Source organism: Dipodomys ordii, unplaced genomic scaffold, assembly GCF_000151885.1.
Source record: "Dipodomys ordii isolate 6190 unplaced genomic scaffold, Dord_2.0 Scaffold123, whole genome shotgun sequence".
Classification (NCBI taxonomy): Eukaryota; Metazoa; Chordata; class Mammalia; order Rodentia; family Heteromyidae; genus Dipodomys; species Dipodomys ordii.
In genome coordinates this window covers 299430-319353 of record NW_012267339.1, presented here as the reverse complement: position 1 = coordinate 319353, position 19924 = coordinate 299430, and the positions used below count along the sequence as shown (strand labels likewise).

General features: G+C 41.7%; 1 protein-coding gene across 1 annotated transcript in view; it reads left to right on the top strand.

Moving 5' to 3' along the window:
• The first annotated feature begins 2271 nt into the window (after positions 1-2271).
• Slc10a6 (solute carrier family 10 (sodium/bile acid cotransporter), member 6) overlaps positions 2272-19924 on the top strand; it is a 33777-nt gene continuing 16124 nt past the window's right edge. The window contains exons 1-2 of the mRNA XM_013029812.1: positions 2272-2860; positions 16084-16166. Of these exons, the coding sequence (XP_012885266.1) occupies positions 2484-2860; positions 16084-16166 (460 nt within the window). The 5' untranslated portion in view covers positions 2272-2483. The remainder of the gene's footprint in view (positions 2861-16083; positions 16167-19924) is intronic.

Genomic DNA, 19924 nt, shown 5'->3' with positions numbered 1-19924 from the left:
GTGGTAGAGTGCTAGCCTTGAGCTGAAGAGCTGAGGGACAGTGCCCAGGCCCAGAGTTCAGGCCCCATGACCGGACCCAAAAAAACAAAACAAAACAAAAACAAAAGCTCAGGGACAGCACACAAGGCCTGAGTTCAAGCCCCAGGACTGGTGTGCGTGCACACATACACACACACGCACACGCACACACACACACATGAAAACCTGAGCAACTAGTTCTCCCTTCCTCCATACTTCCTTTTAGATGCCAAATTACAGGACAGGGAGACTTAAGAGCAGCCATCTGCATCTGCTTTTTACTATTTCAAAGAAATGGTAGGAAAAAAAAAAAAACCCAAAGCTTTGGATTCTTCATGAATGGGTAAGATACAGAAAGATGGGCAGCATATCTTGGGAAAGAAAAGCCTAAGGTTCACCTATTGTCCCTGGGTTTTAGGGAGGTTCAGATCTATATCCATATTTGAGAGTAATAAACAACACCTATCTTGGCCTCCCAGAATCATTGTCTAATGGACCTGACTGTGTGTATTCTCAAGCTCAGTAAGAATCAAGACAGCAGATAAGCTCTGTCATTTTTGAGTCTTTAGTTCCTTTTTCTTTCTTTTTTTTTTTTTTTTGGGTCCAGTCATGGGGCCTGAACTCTGGGCCTGGGTGCTGTCCCTCAGCTCTTCAGCTCAAGGCTAGCACTCTACCACTTGAGCACAGCGCCACTTCTGGCTTTTTTCTTTTTGCTTATGTGGTGCTGAGGAATCGAACCCAGGGCCTCAGGCATGCAAGGCAAGCACTCTACCACTGAGCCACCTTCCCAGCCCTTTAGCTCCTTTTTCTTAGGTGGGGAGTAGGGAATGTTTCTCCTAGATTTTCATCCCTCTCTATTCTGTCATATTAAAATAAATGCTAAAACTTTTACCTTGTTGGGCTGGGAAAGTGGCTTAGTGGTAGAGTGTTTGTCCAGCATGCATGAAGCCCTGGGTTTGATTCCTCAGTATCACATACACAGAAAAAGCCAGAAGTGGTGCTGTGGCTCAAGTGGTAAAGTGCTAGCTTTTACAAACAAAGCATAAGGACAAAAGTGCCCAGGTCCTGAGTTCAAGCCCCAGGACAAAACAAAAACAAAAGCAAAAACTTCTACTTTGTGAGACTCCCCTTGATGTAAGACACTCCAAAATGCTCCCACGAGTAGATCTTGAGGATCCATGATTTGCATGGAAATTAGGAAGCTGAGGGAACACCTTCACCCATCATTCAGTGATATTGGAATTTATTTTTCATTTAAATGGGTGTGTTTTAATTATACATAACAATTGATTTCGTTGTTCTATTGCCATATACATATAATGTCAACTAGTATTTTAATGTAGTTAACATGCCCTGAATATTTTGTCATGGAAAAATCTGGCTCATTAGAGAACAAAACAATGCCCGGTGAGTATCCCTCTTACGAAAGGTAAAGGAGTTGGTAAGCCGGCGCCTTGTTACCAGATCTGATTATGTGTCACAAACTCTGCTGTCTGTGAGAAAGGGTGTAGCATCTGCTTTTCTTTGGGGTGGGGGGTCAGTTCAGCTTTCTAAAATCTTTACTAGCTTTGTCTGGTTTGGCTAGAATGCCCTCTGGGATGCTGTGGCCAGGAGCTATTCTCAAACCCCATCTCTAGACCAAGGTGTTTACTACATTTCTTTGCAGTATTCCCATACATTACCAGATGGCCCAAGGGTGCTGTGGCTCAAATTAGACCTGAAGCTCCAAAAGAAAGAGGTAGCTGTCTTGAATAATTTTGGTTATAGAAACCACAAGTTTCCACATGTCTCCTGAGACACAATCAGGTGCTTAACACTGTATTCTTGCAGGTGTTTAAGTATTGGCTTGAGATACCAATTCTCGCCAATGTAGAAAGAAGAAAAACGGAATCTAATTCCAAATCTAATTCTGTTGCAATTTTCTTTTGTTCCCTCCCAACATTTTCTTAACTAGCCTACTTTTGCTTTAATATTTCTAACAGAAATGCTTTGCTAATGCTTTGAGGCGGGGCTTTGGCACAGTTGCTTTTGTTTTTTCCGGACTCGGACTTTCTCTCCACATAATGTTGCATCCTGCTCTTTGAAATTCCTACTGAATTTGGAGAAATTATGTCTTGGCATCCAGTGTACTTTCCTGGAACAAGATGTGTTGCTGACTACAGCCTGGTCATTCCTCTTGACAACAAGATTGCTTGTCTCGGTTTACTTGAATATTCAAGGGTGAGTAAGAATCGGAGCAGAGAGCCTGGCTTACCACAGTCCATTCTATGGTTCATGCCGATACTCATTGCTTTTATAATACCACTTGTGGATAAATTGATTAGATGAGGGTGAATCACCTGGCTGGCCAATGGCAATTGGAATGATTCTCCACGTGTGACTTTGTTGCACTATTACAAAATGTGGCAGGAGAGACCTGCCCAGTATTCAGTGCCGATGTTCATTTGTAACGCTGTCTTGAGGAGATGAGAGCGAATTGTTCCAGCAGCTCAGCCTGCTCTGCCAACAGTTCAGAGGAGGAGCTACCAGGGGGACTGGAGACACCTGGGAACCTGCAGCTGGTTTTCACCGTGGTGACAGCCGTGATGATGGGTCTGCTCATGTTCTCTCTGGGCTGCTCTGTGGAGGTCCAGAAACTCTGGTCCCACCTCCGGAGACCCTGGGGCATCGCTGTGGGCCTTCTCTGCCAGTTTGGACTCATGCCTCTGACAGCATATGTGCTAGCCATCAGCTTCTCTCTGAAACCAATCCAAGCTATCACTGTGCTCATCATGGGGTGCTGCCCTGGGGGAACCATCTCCAATGTTTTCACTTTCTGGGTTGATGGAGATATGGATCTCAGGTAAGTGATGCCTGGAAATGTGTCAGTCTCTCTCTTGGGACTGGAAGTAACTGACATCTTTGCATGCACAATACTTGCAGTGTTTTGGTAGATCCCCGTGGGAAATATCACACACGTTGCAGAAGCTTGGTCAGCCACCGACAGACTTTCTTTCCCGAACTCCAGGCTGCCTTTGGGTAGCCATCCTCTGCTTTCCTGGCTTCTATGCTCTGAGCAGTGGGAATCTGGTTTGTATGTGAAAATGGAGATTGGACTCTACCTCACTTGGTGAGCTTTTTCCCAAGCATGAACTCATTCTCATCTGTGCTGACTGACATCATTAACCAAGAGTTCCTGGGACATCCACTGAGAATCCCACAAAGCTGACCTCAGTGATTTGGAGGCTGGCCTGGTGGTGGTTGTTGGTGAAGGTGGCAAAGGGCACAACCAGCGGGAAGCCCTGGTAGCTTTCATCAGTACATCTTTCCTGAGCATCTATCTTGGGAAATAGTTATTTTAGGAAACTGAACAATGGAGCTGTAGGGGTATCTGATGGACATCCTGCTTTAAGTTGATTCGACTTGGGGAGTAGGATTTAAATTGTTCTTTCTGATTCCTTGGCAGATGTTTTGTGCTTCTCATTGGACTTGTACTCATTTTATTTGACCTTATTCCCAGATGTGGGATAAAGAGACATTAAGCCTTTTTTTACACTTTAATGAGGATGAGTGATTTGCATATTTGGGGAAAGAAAACATGTTTTGATGGGGAAAAAAGCATTTGAGGAAAGAAAGATTGGAAAAACGGAAGAGCTAAAAATAGCCATTCTAGATTTTTTTGCTGAATTACTAATACTCTGTTTTACACTCTCTTCTACTTCCCCTTTCACCACTCCCCATCAAGGGAACAAACTGCATACAGGTTTAAATCTTTGTTGAGACTTACTATACAAAAAATGAATGACGGAATCAGAGGGGATGATGAGCTGGGGGCTGATATCACTGAGATGCAGGTCTGGGTTTCTAGTTTCCTGTGTGTGCTGATGTGTAGAACAGATTTTACCTATCAATTTTAATGTGTTCATACCATTCAGACAAGTAATTAGCATTCATATGTCAGTGTCTTTAGTTGTCTCCTTAGGAGAAATTTGAAAAAAAATTTACTTGATATATTTTGTATCTTATGTTTAAGTATTAATATGCTACCAATTTAAATTCAATGAAGTTGATTATTAACAAAGCAAAGAAATGATAAATAGTCTTCACACAAAGTCTGCCTATCATTGATAAATGTCTGATCCGGAAACTTTTTGGAAAGTAAAAGGAAACTAAGATTTATTCAGTATCATGCTGAACTATGGGTTAGTTTCTTTTCTGGTTTTCATACTAACCTTGTCAGTGACCTTTTATTAAACTGAACTTTACAGCTGACAAAACTGTGAGTCAGACTGGTTAAGTAGTTTGTCAAATACCACTAAGAAGTATGGCAGAACTCACATTTGAATTCACATCTGTTTTATATCAATCTGCAACTTGGGCATCCCCACGACATCTAGTAACATAACTGTATGTTCTGTTATGTGTAGAAGCATAAATCTTGAAACAATGTTTTGAAACATTTCTGTTCTGGGAAAGGGAATGTTTATTACTTTCATCTCTTACTGGCAATGAATAGAAAGTCTGTGAAAGATAAAGCTCATTTTACTTCTCTTAACCAATCTATCCTTGTAGCTTTTAACTTTGGTTAGATAAACAGACCAAACTAAATCTAACTAAACAAAAAGAAAATTAAAAAAAAACATAAAATTTAGGAAATGAAGTTTTAAACCATGGACTAGGAAATCTTATCGATTTAAGACATAAAATCTTAATTTTCAGTAAAAGCTTCAGATAGAAAATACAGTATTATTGACTGAAATAATATTCCAGTTATAGATTGCTTCACAATTGATTATGATTAGGAAGCAATCGCTTCCAGGTCCCAGGGCTTTTCATCTTTGCATGGGTTGCTAGGCTGCCAATACTTTTTGTACCCTGTCTTTTTCCAGTGTCCCTCCTCGGGGCAGGCCTTATTTTTGGCCAAATGCAGTATTTTTTTTTAACTGTTCTCTGAACTTTCAGTCTCTTGGTTATAATTTTCGAGTATGTGAACAAGGTAGTCTCTGGTGTCAGATTGCCTGTTTTCAAATTCTGACCACAGATCTCTTTTCTGCAATGGAAATTATAAGCCTTCTGTCATGGTATTTATTGTGAAGAAAAAAATGCCCATGTTTAAAGTTACAAGTTTCCTAGTAGCTGAGTGCTGGTGGCTCACACTTGTAATCCTAGCTACTTAAGAAGCGGAGACCTGAGGATTGCAGTTCAAGGCAGGCCCAGGCAAGAAAGTCTGTAAAACTCTTATCTCCACAGAACTATCAAAAATGTCCAAAGTAAAGCTGCTAGCCTTAAGCAAAGCAGCTCAGGGACAGCACCAAGATTCTCAGTTCAAGCCCCAAAACTGGCCCTAAAAAGAAAAAAAAAAGTTTCTCATTTCCCCACTACTAAAAGGAGCAGAAATCCCTAAGCCAGTTCGCCCTACTTCCCTAGGTTTTTTCTTACTAACCTGTTAGACACAACTGGTTTACAGTAAAAATGGACAAAGTATTGTTTTAAGTATTGCATGCATTTCCAGCTTTCATCTATCCATATTCTTCACAGACCCTTTAATGCTAACTGGCCTCTTTTGTCTCCTGCAGTCATGATTCTTCCTAAAAACTGTCCTAGAGAGAAATTGGCCTGTATGCTAGAAGAGTCTTATACACAGCCTGTCCCTCTGCTGAGTTCAGCTGACTTTGGCTGGGTTTTTGCAAATGTTTGGGAGCTGATTAGATGTAGACCCGTGTTGGAAGTTCTTGGCTGAAACAATGAAGTTCCCTTGGGTGCAGGGGCTACTACCTTCCTGCGGGCTAGCTTAGACCCTGCGGGCTAGCTTAGACCTAATCACAGGGTATTAAGAAAGAGGAAGCAATCAAGGTTTCTTTAGGCTGGAGGTTGAACCTACTTGATCATTTCTGCCAAGGCAAATTGCAAGGCCAGCCATGATTATGGAGTAGGGGATTCTAATTTGTTTCTTAATGGAGACAAAATGGATGAACTATGAAGTTACATGGCAGAGGGAACAGACAAGGGAGGGGTACTAGAGGCATTTTTCCAAGATCCTGTAATAGAGATGGACAGCGTTCTTGCCTTGGAGAAGAGGACTGGAACTGGAAGGCCTGGGGAGAGTGTTGCAGTGAAGAGCACCACTCTGGAAACAGTAGCTGCATTGCTTACCAACGGGGCTGGTTCGGCAGGTTATGCAAATTCTCTCTGCTTCAGTTTCCCCATTTCTAAAACCAGGAGAAGCATACTTCTCTCATTGGTTGTCAGCACTGGCTAACTTAATAGACCTAAGAGTTAGACTTTCATTTGGTACAGCTGGCTATATGAACTATGGTATGAAACAGGCAAAAAAGCTGGGAGTCCTGCCAGGACTCTGTTTTAGTTACTGCTCATGACACAAGTTAGTTGCCCACTGGGGGCATCATTTTCTTTATTTGTAAGACTTGCCAAGGTCTTTTTTGTTGTTGTTGTTGGTTGTGGGGCTTGAACTCTTGGCCTAAGCCCTGTCCCTCAGCTCTTCAGCTCAAGGCTAGCGATCTACCACTTGAGCCACAGCGTCACTTCTGGTTTTCTGAGTGGTTTATTGGAGTTAAGAGTCTCTTGGAGTTTCCTGCCTAGGCTGGCTTTGAATCTCCATCCTCAGATCTTAGCCTCCTTAGTAACTAGGATTACAGGCGTGAGCCACTGACGCTCAGCTGTCTTTTATTTTATTTTTGTTCATTTGTTTTTGTTTTTTGTTTTGGTCCTAGTGCTTGAACTCAGGGGCCTGTGCCTCTCTCTAAGCTTCTTTTGCTCAAGGATAGTGCTGTTCCACTTGAGCCATACCACAGCTCCACTTCCAGATTTTTGGTGGTTGATTGAAGATAAGAGTCTCACAGAGGGGCTGGGAATGTGGCTTAGTTGTAGAGTGCTTGCCTAGCATGCATGAAATCCTGGGTTTGATTCCTCAGTACCAACCACATAAACAGAAAAAAGCCAGAAGTGGTGCTTGGCTCAAGTGGCAGAGTGCTAGCCTTAAGCAAAGGGAAGCTCAGGGACAGTACCCAGGCCCTGAGTTCAAGCCCCAGAACTGGCCAAAAAAAAAAAAAAAAAAAGAGTTGCACAGGCTGGCATTGAATAGAAACCTCAGATCTCAGCTTCCTGAGTAGGTAGGATTGCAGATTTGAACCATGGGAGCCTGGCTCCAAGGTCCTTTCTTTATATTGTAAAATAGGCAGAACCAAATTTGTCACTTAAGCAAATTTTAAATGTTATCATTCAGTAGTGTCGAGAACATTCACATTGTTGAATAACCATAACAACAGCCATCTGTCTCCAAAATATCTTCATCTGTTTCAACTAAACAATAGCTACACTGGTAACCATTTATTCTCAGTTATGTGAATTCAACTATGCAGGACACCTTATGGAATATTATGACATATATCATATGTCATAATATTGATTATATGTGGTTATAATTAATTATATATATTTTAACGTCACATAACACCTCCAAAGATTAATAGGAGTAATAATTCTGTTAATTTTTCTTTTTCTGCTAAGAGGTTGAACTCAGGGCTCTGAGCTTGGTAGGCAGGTTCTCTACCACTTCAGCCATGTCCCCAGCCATTTATTTATTTATTTTTACTGTTATTGTTGTTTTTGCATTTCCTGGGGCTTGGACTCAGGCCCTGGGCACTTTCTCTGAGCTTTATTTTTATTTATTCATTCATTTATTTATTTATTTATGCTCAAGGGTAGCACTCTACCACCACAGCTCCACTTTTGGGTTTTTCCTGGTTGATTTTTAGTTATTTAAGAGTAGGGTCTCATATGTTTGACATGGCTGGATCATGATTTTCCTGTTTATACTCCCAGTGTAGCTGGGATGGCAAGCACTTACCACCATGTTTAGTTTATTAGTTGGGATGGGCTCTCCTGAGATTATTTGCCCCCACCTCTGGACTGGCCTCCAACTGTGATCCTCCTGATTGCTACCTTTGTAGTAGCTGAATTAGTGCTGTGAGCCACTGTGCACAACAAAATTTCCTTTCTTTTTAATGATGAAAATATTCCATGACATGTATATATTGTGTTTTAGGTATTGATCCTCTAATGGATGGTTGGGAATAATTGCTTCTACTTTTAACTATTGTGATGAATATAGTATGCAAATACCTGTTGGTGTCTTGACTTTTGATTGGGTATATACTGAGGTATGGATTTGAGAGTTGCTCTTGAAGTATGAAGTATTTGTGACTATAGGAAAAGAAAGGCAAAATCTCCAGCCAGGTACCTGTGGCTCACACCCATAATCCTAGCTACTGGAGAGACTGAGATCAGAGGATTGTGAGTCAAAGCCAGCCCAGACAGGAAAGTCCATGAGACTCTTATCTCCAATTAACCACCAGAAAACCAGAAGTGGTGCTGTGGCTCAAGTGGTAGAGCTCTTGCCTTTAGCTGAAGAGTTCAAGCCCAATGACTGAGAATAAATAAATAAATAAATAATCCAAATCTTCTCCTATCCTCTTTTTTTTTTTTTTGGTTGGTTGTGGGGCTGGGTGCTGTCCCTCAGCTCTTCAGCTCAAGGCTAGCAGGCTAGCACTCTAACACTTGAGTCATAGCGCCACTTCCAGTTTTGTGGTGGTTTATTGGATATAAGAGTTTTACGGACTTTCCTGCCCGGCCTGACTTTGAACAATGGTCCTCAGATCTCAGCCTCCTAAGGAGCTAGGATTACAGGTGTGAGCCACTGGCACCTGGCTCCTATCCTCATTTTTTTACCAAAATTTTCTCTTTCCCCACCTTCCCCCCCACCCCTTAGGTGAAGCATGCGATTTGCCTCACCTGGTGGAAGGTATTGCAATCATTGTGCTTCTCACCTGACTCTACTCCCAGGTCTGTCAGCTACTTGAGGCTTTTTTATTTTTTCCTATTCAGTGCCAGCTGGGAGTGGTAGGCAATTGACAAATAGCGTGAACACCTGCATGAACATGTTTGTTGCCCTGTGTAACCATAACATCTTCCCTGGAATAGTAATCTGCTTATGAGTACAACTCAGGACAGCTTAGCTTTGGATGTTTATGAAGTCTGCACTTGCCTGAGCTTCTATTTTATCTTTAGCTATGGAGAAAGGATTCTGTCCACACACTGGTGGAGTCTGTAGGGGGGTCAGTGGCGCCTTCTGACCATTGCATTCCCTTTAAACTTTAAAGATGTCTTTGATACATTTTTTTATTATAAAGGTGACATACAGAGGTGTTACAATTACATATGTCAGGTAGGTAAAGGTACATTTCTTTTTGGACATTGTCACCCCTTCCCTTACCCTTGGTTCTTATCGAAGACGCTGGAAATTGAACTTCAATTTCATCATGCCTCTCATGGCCTGCAGAACTGCAGGTCATCTGTGCTTAAGGGTTTGGAGACAAAGCTGAGATTCAATCCACCAGACCTCACCTAAGTTCCTGTAACAGTACCTTACAGTCTCTAGAAATAATATTGACAAAATTAATTTGAAAATGAAAGAGAAAAAAAAAACATGAGTATAATACTAGGCTCATAGTACTGTGCTCAAAAATGCTTATTAGCATTGTTGAGAAGCAGCAGATGAAGGTGACATTTGTATGTGGGGATGGAATAGAATCTTAAACTCTTACATGGAATCATTTCTGTGGACATGAGCTGACAATGCTGTCATTTAGTTAGGCCGGCAACTCTTCCTTTTAACAGGGAAGCAAGCATATACTTTCATTTTGAAATCAGATTCTGATTTTTTTTTTTTTTTGGTGCCCATCCTGGGGCTTGAACTTAGGGCCTAGGCATTGTCCCTGAACTCTTGTGCTCAAGATTAGTAGAGTTACTGCTTGAGCCACAGTTCTACTTCTGGTTTTTTTGGAGCCAGAAAAGATAAGAGATTAAAGCTAATTGGAGATTAGAGTCTCATAGACTCCCCTGCCCTCCCCCACTCTGAATCTCAGTCCTCAAATCTCAGCCTCCTGAGTAGCTAGGATTACAGATGTGAGCCGCCAGTGTCCAGCTCAGATCCTGATTTTATGAGCTTGAAATTATGACAATATTTGAATAATTTAAGACTTAAATTTCAAAACATTACTGGCACTACATTTGAATGAGGCATATATCTGTATCTAGGTCTATATCTAATTTTTCTAATTTAAAAGAGATACAAGAGTTACCAGTTTGTCCTGACTTGCTTAAACTATCTCATTATTCTCTATGATAATTTGAGGCGAATGAGCCATACTTCTTAGTACAAGTGGAGTCTTGTTCTATTGAAGCCAGATATTGCCAACAATTTTCTAACATGTGAGTAGTGGAAAGACCTAGTTAGCTCCATCCTCTGATTTCATAGCAGTAAAATGAAAGGTGTAACTTTTCACTGTACTTTTTCAGTTTCACTGGTATTGGTCACAATTGGCAGAGCACTATGATCTTCTCTTGTCATCTTTGGCCATTATCATGAGTGTCATGACTTGAACAATTAAAGAGGCTGGAAATGAGAATTTAGGAAGCTAAGATCATACAGTTAGTGTAATACAAATCCTAAGCCTTGCTTCCCACAATTGTGAATCTTAGCCTAGCCACCATTTGAGCCAAAGCTAATCACAGGTGGAAGAAGAGATGACATGGTATACCTCCAAGTTCAGATTAAAGTGATGTAATGTAGAATTCCTTCCAGGACCTGGTACATAGAGAGCCAAGGAATGTAACAGTGTCAGGGATTAAGAATGTGGTCTCACATGTCCTCCCTTTGATGGACACAGTTTTGAAAGCTGCAACAATTTTTTTTCTTCCTTTAATTTAGCCAGGAATCCTATATACACATCATCATTATTATTACTACTATTGTTATTGTTATTGTTATTGTGTGTGTGTGTGTGTGTGTGTGTGTATTGATCTTGCAGCTTGAACTCAGGGACTGGGTGCTGTACATGAGCCCCAGTGCTCAAAAACTAGCACTTTACCACTTGAGCCACAGTTCCATTTCCAGCATGTTATAATTAATTGGAGTTAAGAGTCTCAGGAACTTAACTTCCCTGGGCTGGCTTTGAACTATAATCCTCCTATCACAGCATCCTGAGTAGCAAGGATTATAGACTTGAGGCTGGCACCTGGCTTATTTTATTTTTTTGTGGTGCTGAGGATTAAAGCCAGGGCCTCCTATATAGTAGACAAGCACACTTTACTGAGTTATACTCCTATCTAAACCAACTTTCTCTTTTGGTATTTAGAAAGTTTTCATGATGGGCTGGGGAGGTGCTCAGTGGTAGAACGCTTGCTTTGCATATATGAGGCCCTGGGTTCCATTCCTCAGCACCACATAAGCAGAAAAAGTCAGAAGTGGCTCTGTGGCTCCAGTGGTAGAGCACGAGCCTTGAGCAGAAGAGCTGAGGGACAGTGTCCAGGCCCAGAGTTCAGGCCCCACAACCAAAAAAAAAAAAAAGGAAGTTTTCATGAGGAAACAATGAGAAACATTTCCTGCTCCTCAAACAGAAAGTGGGAGTAAAGATTTAAATATGGTAGCTCTTGTCTGTGTCCTTTATGTTTTAAGAGCTGGAACAATACACCCTAATCTTTTAGACAGTGGTTTGGGAAAGATGGGTGGAGGTGTTATTGAGACTCACCTGGAAAAGTAGAACAATAACACTTCTTTTTATAAATTTAATTTTATTGTAAAGGTGATGTACAGAAGTGTTACAGTTACATACATAAGGTAACATTTCTTGTCCAAAATTGTTACCCCTTCCCTCATTTTTCTTCCATCTTCTCTTCCCCCCACCTCCTCCCCACTCACCCGCCAAGTTGTAAATTTATTTCCAATGTGTTTTGTGAGTATCGCTGTTGCATTGGTTCACCCTTTGTCCTTTGTCTCACCATTTCAATTCTTTTTGCCAGACAGTTATCTTCCCAATTCCCCATCTGTTTACCCTTTTAATGAGAAGGCAGAGTCAGAGAGCCCAATTTTTTGTCTTCTATTCTATTCAAAAACCAGAAGTGGTGCTATGGCTCAAGTGGTAGAGCTCCAGCCTTGAGCACAAAGAGGCTCAGGGGGCAGCACCCAGGCCCTGAGTTCAAGCTTCACAACTGACAAAAAGTAAAAATAAAATTAAAAAAAGTATTTTTAAAAATCAGGGACAACACCCAGGCCTTGACTTCAATCCCAGGACCTGTACATGCAAAAAAAGAATAACTTAATGTATTCTGTCGGTCGTGGGGCTTGAACTCTGGGCCTGAGCACTGTCCCTCAGCTCTTCAGCTCAAGGCTAGCGCTCTACCACTTGAGCCACAGTGCCACTGAATAACTTAATGTATTCTGATCTGACTGTTGCAACCTATAAACCAAATCTCCTGACAACTGAATTTGCCCTATGTCGCTTCCTAAAGAAAATAGAAAAATGAGTCGGGCACCAGGGGCTCACACCCGTAATCCTAGCTACTCAGGAGGCAGAGATCTGAGGATCGCAGTTCAAAGCCAGCCTGGGCAGGAAAGTCTGTGAGACTCTTATCTCCAATAAACCACTAGAAACCCAGAAGTGGTGCTGTGGCTCAAGCAATAGAGGGCTCACCTTGAGCTGAAGAGCGCAGGGACAGCACCCAGGCCCAGAGTTCAAGCCACACAACCAAAAAAAATAAAATAAAATAAAATAGAAAAATGACTGTTTAGTTCCCTTTCTAGGTTGGTTCAACAATCTATCTTCAGCTCAGAAGCCGCTACAGAACACAGACTATCAAACCCTGGGCTCCAGTGGCTCACACTGAAATCCTAGCTACTCAGGAGGCTGAGATCTGAGGATTGAAGTTCAAAGCCAGCCTGGGCAGGATACTCTGTGAGACTCTTTTTTTTTTTTTCTTTGGGTCCAGTTGTGGGGTCTGAACTCTGGGCCTGGGTGCTGTCCCTCAGCTCTTCAGCTCAAGGCCAGCGCTCTACCACTTGAGCCACAGCACCACTTCCGGCTTTTTTCTTTTTGCTTATGTGGTGCTGAGGAATCAAACCCAGGGCCTCATGCATGCAAGGCAAGTGCTTTACCACTGAGCCACCTTCCCAGCCCCAGAAAAAAAAAATCTTTATCCATGAACTAGAATGGAGTTTTGTTTTGTTTTGTTTGCTTGTTTTTCTTTGTGCTTTTCAGACATTGGAGCTTGAACTCAGGGCCTAGGCATTGTTCCTGAGATTTTTTTTTTCCAGTTCTGGGGCTTGAACTCAGGGTCTGGGCCCTGTCCCTGAGCTTCTTTTGCTCAAGGCTAGCATTCTACCACTTGAGCCACAGCACCACTTCTGGTTTTTTCTCTGTATGTGGTGCTGAGGAATTGAATCAGCGCTTCATGCATGCTATGAAGCACTCTACCACTAAACCACATTCCCAGCCCAAGATTTTTTTTGTGTGTGCAAGGCTAGTGCTCTACCACTTGAACCACAACTCTATTTCCTGCTTTTTGGTCATTAATTAAAGCTAAGAGTCTCACCAACTTTCCTGCCCTGGTTGACTTCAAATCTTGATCATCAGGTCTTAGTCTCTTGAGTAGCTAGGATCATACGTGTAAACCACCAGTGCCCCTCTAGAATATAGTTTTAAGAAAATATTTTGAATAAATTTGGATATTTAACACATTAAAAAGTTGAAAGTTTAGTTTAGTGGCAAATAATGATTCAGTAAATTAAATTTGCACTCTTACCTCTCAAGACAAAGGAAATAAATTATTATATTTTTATACTATATAAACTATAACTTGTGTGTGTGCATGTGTAGGTCCTGGGTCTTAAACTCAGGGCCCAGGCAATGTCCCTGAACCTCTTTGTGCTCAAAGTGAAAACTCTACCACTTGAGTCACACTGCCACTCTGGTTTTTTGGTGCTTAATTGGAGAGAAGAGTCTCATGGACTTTCCTGCCAGGTTTGCTTCAAAACGTAATCCTCAGATCTGAGTTTCCTGAATGGCTAAGATTAAAGGTGTGAACCACTGGTGCCTGCTAAAGGGACATCTTCTAACATTACATTTTTTTTTTTTTTGCCAGTCCTGGGATTTGATCTCTGGGCCTGGGCACTGTCCCTGAGCTTCTTTTGCTCATGGCCAGAGCTCTACCACTTGAGCCACAGTGCCATTTCTGGCTTTTTTGAGTAGTTTATTGGAGATTGCAATCCTCAGATCTCAGTCTCCTGAGTAGCTAGGATTACAGGCATGAGCCACTGTGCCCAGCTTAACAGGACAATTTTAGAAGTTAAACAACTTCTCAAAATATACACAACGAACGTGGTGAAATATTTGATTATGTCTGATGACATTTACCTTAACTTTATTTGTTAAAAACATGATGATGATGATGATGGAGTTGTACAAAAGGGTTACAATTCCATAAGTCAGGTAATGAGTACAATGATTCTTGGAAAATGTCATCCCTTCCTTCACTTTGCCCTATTTTCTCCCTTCTGTTCCTGCCTACAAGTTGCACAGTTCATTTTTGCATAGTGTATATTGAATACAGTGACTGCCTTTATTCACCTTTCCTCCCTCCACTCCTTCTTCTCCTCCCCTAAAAACAATGAAAAAAATCCCAAACAAACAACAGCAATAAACCATGTTTAGATTTCCTGGAATTTGTTTTGCTAAATAGTATTTTAGATGTTCAGAGGAGTTATGCCTTTGGGTTCCTCTTTAAGTGTATTTTCCTTTTGTCAGCTTGTGTGTGTGTAAATGTGTACAGCCCTTTGTAATTTAGTATGTCCAGTTGTATTCTAGATCTAGCTTCCACATATGAGAGAAAACATTCCATTTGTGTCTTGAAGCTTGGCTTACCTCATTTAACATGGTTTGTTCTAGGTCATCCATTTCCCTACAAATGACATTAATATTATTCTTTCTAATGAATGAGTAGAATTACATTGCGTATATGTACCACATTTTCTTGATCCACTCACTTCTTATAGGGCATCTGGGCTGTTTCCATGACTTGGTTATTGTGAATAGTGCAACAATGGATTCCTATGAATTAAGCCAGGCACTGGTGGCTCACACTTGTAATCTTAACTACTGAGGAGGTGAGATCTGAAGTTTGAAGTTCAAAGCCAGTCCAAGTAGGAAAATCTGTGAGACTCTGATTTCCAATTAACTACTCCCTCCCCACCCCCAAAGCCCAAAGTGGAGCTGTGGCTGAAATAGTAGAGCACTAGCCTTGAACCCAAAGAGCTCAGAGACAGCTCCCAGGCCCTGAGTTCATGCCCCAGGACTAGCACAAACAAAAACCAAACAAAACAGAAATGTTAGGTAGTTTATGGAGCACTAACTTACTTAGTATAATGTAATAAAAATATAGTTAATTGAGGGGGGAGGGAGGAGTTGGGAAGGTGGGGAGGGAAGGGATGGAAGGGAAAAACAAAGGAGGTAACAATGCTCGATAGGAAACGTACTCATTAAGTTACTCATGCAACTGTAACCCCTCTGTACAGTATTGTTACAATAAAAATATATACAAAAATATGGTTAATTCTGGGCTGGAAAGGTGGCTTAGTGGTAGAGTGCTTGCCTTGCATGCATGAGGCCCTGGGGTTGATCCCTCAGTACCACATAAGCAGAAAAAGCTGGAAGTGGTGCTGTGGCTCAAGTGGTAGAGCACTAGCCTTGAGCTGAAGAGCTGAGGGACAGTGCCCAGGCCCAGAGTTCAGGCCCCACAACCAACCTATATATATATATATATATATATATATATATATATATATATATACACATATATATATATGCATACATACATACATATATATAGTTTAAGCCATATTTATATTACTATAACACCTGAAATTGGATAATTAATAAGGAACAGATATTTTTCCTCACAATTATAAAAGCTGGAAATTCAAGAGCAAGGTGCCATCATCTGTTGTTTGATGAGGGACTTCTTGCTGAGTTCTCCCATGGCAGAAGGTAGAAGGGCAAGAAAGGACTGGCTTCTTCTGTCAACCTTTTTCTATTCAGGAAGCCTTGATCCATTCAGGAGGGCAGGGCCCTAGCCACACTCAGTCTCCACCACACGATTTGGGGATGTACCCACACCACAGCAGTAATCTACAGTTTTTGAAGACTTTAAACCAAAAGACTTATGATTTTCCAGACACAAGATATTTGCAAATCCTTATGATCTAGTCCATCTGAAATTTTTTGTAACTCAGCAACAATCTCAAGAAGAATGGTTAGGTAAGCTAATTTTCTATTTGAAACCATTCCAGGTTTGTTTAACAAGGACCAAGATTCTGTTCAAAGACTTCACTTGTTTTCCAGGTTAAGCTATGCTGACCATTTTGCTTTGGCTCATCCAGTTGGCGATCCCACTTGGCCTCCCCATGATGATAGTGAAGATGGTGTTCCTTGCCTATTTATGGGAGACTTTGGCTGGATACCCAATTATCTTCTCTATCTTAACAGATCTCTTCAAATTAATGCTAACTCAATGGGGGCATGGATGCAGTAACAACTATACAATAACATGTTTGAAGTATGGCACTTGCATAGCAAGTGTGAGGCCCTAAAGTCAATCCCCAGTATTGCACACACACACACACACAGACACACAGACACACAAGTTGATGCTAAGTGAACTCAGTTCTCTTTTTTTTTTTTGTCAGTTGTGGGGCTTGAACTCAAGCCCTGGGCGCTGTCCCTGAGCCCTTCAGAGCTCAAGGCTAGTGCTCTACCACTTTGAGCCACAGCACCACTTCTGGTTTTCTGGTTAATTGGAGATAACAGTCTCACAGACTTTCCTGCCTGGTCTGACACTGAACCATGACCATCAGATCTCAACCTCCCGAGTAGCTAAGATTACAGGAGTGAGCTACTAGTGCCCAGCTATGAACTCAATTCTTCATCACAACATTTTATTTGAAACCTAGAACTCATATGTTTTTCTTATTACTCTAGGCCCATTCTTATTTCTAGTAACAAAATCACTTGATATCAGAAGGAGAGGGGAAATTTTAATAGCCCATTTCTCAATTTCTCATTGATTTCCTCTCTCTGTCTTTGCTATCTGCCTGTTTATCTCTCTTTCTCCTTTGCAGTACTGATGATTGAACCCAGGACCTAACACCTGCAAACCATGCACACTTGCACTACACTACTGGCCATGATTTCCTTGCTTTGTGGTTCATACTCTCCCTTGTTCTTTCTTTCCAGCTTGTTCTCTCTGAGGGTCGGGGACTATAGTCTACTGCTGTATTCAATCTCACTGCATGTGGTTTCTGGGTGACTTTTTTTTTTTTTTTTTTTTCAGAAATCAATGGGAGGAACCTGAGGCTTGCATTTCTGTGTGGAACAGACAAAGCCTGAGGCTGGCACCTTTTTTTTTTTTTTTTTTGTTCAAGACCAGGACTCAAACTCAGTACTTGATGCTTTCCTTCATTGACTAGCACTCTACCAACTGAGCCAGGCCTTCAACGCCATGACTTCTTGATATTTAAGAAGTTTATGCTGAGTACATAAAGTGTCAGCATTTTTTTTTTTTCCTTGGGTCCGTTTGTGGGGCCTGAACTCTGGGCCTGGGCGCTGTCCCTCAGCTCTTCAGCTCAAGGCTAGCGCTCTACCACTTGACCCACAACGCCACTTCTGGCTTTTTTCTTTTTTCTTATGTGGGCCTCATGCATGCAAGGCAAGCGCTCTACCACTGAGCCACCTTCCCAGCCCCTTAGTCAGCATTTTTATAATTTATTATAACTCACCCTTGAGCCAAAACTAGATCAAGATATCACAAAAAGCCAGGCACTGGTGGTTCATGACTATAATCCTAGCTACTTAGGAATCTGAGATTTGAGGATCATGGTTCAAAGCCAATCTGGTCTGGAAAGTCAGTGAGACTCTTGTGTCCAGTGAATAACCAGCAAGCCAGAAGTGGAGCTGCTAGCCTTGAGTATAAAAGCTCAAGTCCTAAGTTCAAGCTTCAGGCCTGGGACACACAACGAGTAAACTTTAGACCTATATTTAGGGCCTGAGCCATAGCACCACTTCTGGCCTTTTCTGTTTATGTGGTACTGAGGAATTCAACACAGGGCTTCATGCATAGTAGGCAAGCACTCTACAACTTAGCCACATTTCCACCCTACAGGCCTATATACTTTATGAATATATGGAAAAATTCTCAATGGAATACCAAGAAACTGAATCCAGCACACAAAAAGGACCACACACTATGCTCAAGTGGGATTAATCACCAAATACAATGTTGGTTCAACACACAAAGATCAGTATACTTACTCCTTTTCTCCTTTTTTTTTTTTGTGTGCTAGAACTGAGGCTTGAACTCAGAGCTTGGGTGCTGTCTCTTAGATTTTTTTCTCAAGGCTTGTTCTCTACTACTTCAACAATACTTCATTGGAAATGAGTCTCACAGACTTTCCTTTCCAGACCTCAAGCTATGATCTTCCCATCTCAGCCTCCCGAGAAGCTAGGATTCCAGGCATGATCTCCTTACTCCTTAATAACAGAATAAAAAAACACCTGCCATTAAAAAAAGAATGATATATCCTGGCCCATGGATTGAGTCTTGAAAACAATAAGCTAAATGAAATAAACTAGACTCACCTCTAGGCCTCATATTGGATGATTCTATTCATATAAATACACAGAATAGGCAATCTTTTTTTTTGGGGGGGGGGCCGGTCATGGGGCCTGAACTCTGAGCCTGGATGCTGTCCCTCAGCTCTTCAGCTCAAGGCTAGTGCTCTACCACTTGAGCCACAGCACCACTTCCGGCTTTTTGCTTATGTGGTGCTGAGGAATAGAACCCAGGGCCTCAGGCATGCAAGGCAAGTGCTCTACCACTGAGCCACCTTCCCAGCCCCAGAATAGGCAATCTTTTATTTATTTATTTAATTTTTTGTCGGTCGTGGGGCCTGGGCCTGGGCGCTGTCCCTCAGCTCAAGGCGAGCGCTCTACCACTTGAACTACAGTACCACTTACAGTTTTCTAGTGGTTTATTGGAGATAGGAGTCTCACGGTCTTTCCTGCCCGGGCTGGCTTTGAACCGCGATCCTCAGATCTCAGCCTCCTGAGTAGCTAGGATTACAGGCGTAAGCCACCAGCGCCCGGCATAGGCAATCTTTTAAAGACAGGAACATAGTAGTGGTTCTTGAGGCTGGAGGAAAGGTGGGTGGGGGACTACTGCTAATGAGGATGGAGGTTATTTTTGGCTTTTTGGTTTTGTTTTTTCCAGTACTAGTGTTGGAACTTTTGAACTCAGGGCCTCATGCTTGCTGCAACTGCTTGAGCTAGCTTTACATTATGCATCTTAGCTTATTGACTAGCTAGGATTTCAGGGGTGAGCCACAAGTACCTGGCCTTTTTTTTTTTATGGAAATAATACTGTAAATACACAGTCTTGGAGTTATATTAAAATGGCTGAACTATACACTTTAAGCGATGAGTTCTATGGTCATGAATTTGCATCCCAATAGAAAGAGAATATGAAAAAAACCTGTCCTATATATAGCACTTAGCAGAACATTTAGGGCAAGCAGATGCCTGGTAAATGAATTGATGGATGACAAGCATTGCTGGAAGTGAAGATACTATTTGTTGGACAGGAGAGAATGAACTCCAACTAGCTTAGAGAAGTGAACTCCAACTAACTCTTACTGCAACTAGTTTATGCGGGTAATCTTTAGGAGATTAAGTCTCAATTGTTGTTTTGGTAAATTCAAATTTACTATTACTATTATTTCTGTGCTGGTACTAACTCTTGGACTCGGGGCTTGGGTGCTATCTCTTTGCTTTTCCCCTTGAGGCTAGTGCTCTACCACTTGAGCCACAGCTCCTCTTGTGGATTTTTTATGGCTAACTGGAAATGAGGGTCTCATGAACTTCCTTCTTGGGTTCACTTTGAACTACAATCCTTAGATCTCAGCCTCCTGAGTAGCTAGGATTATAGGCTTGTTCTACTTGCACTTAGCTAAGAATGAGTTCTT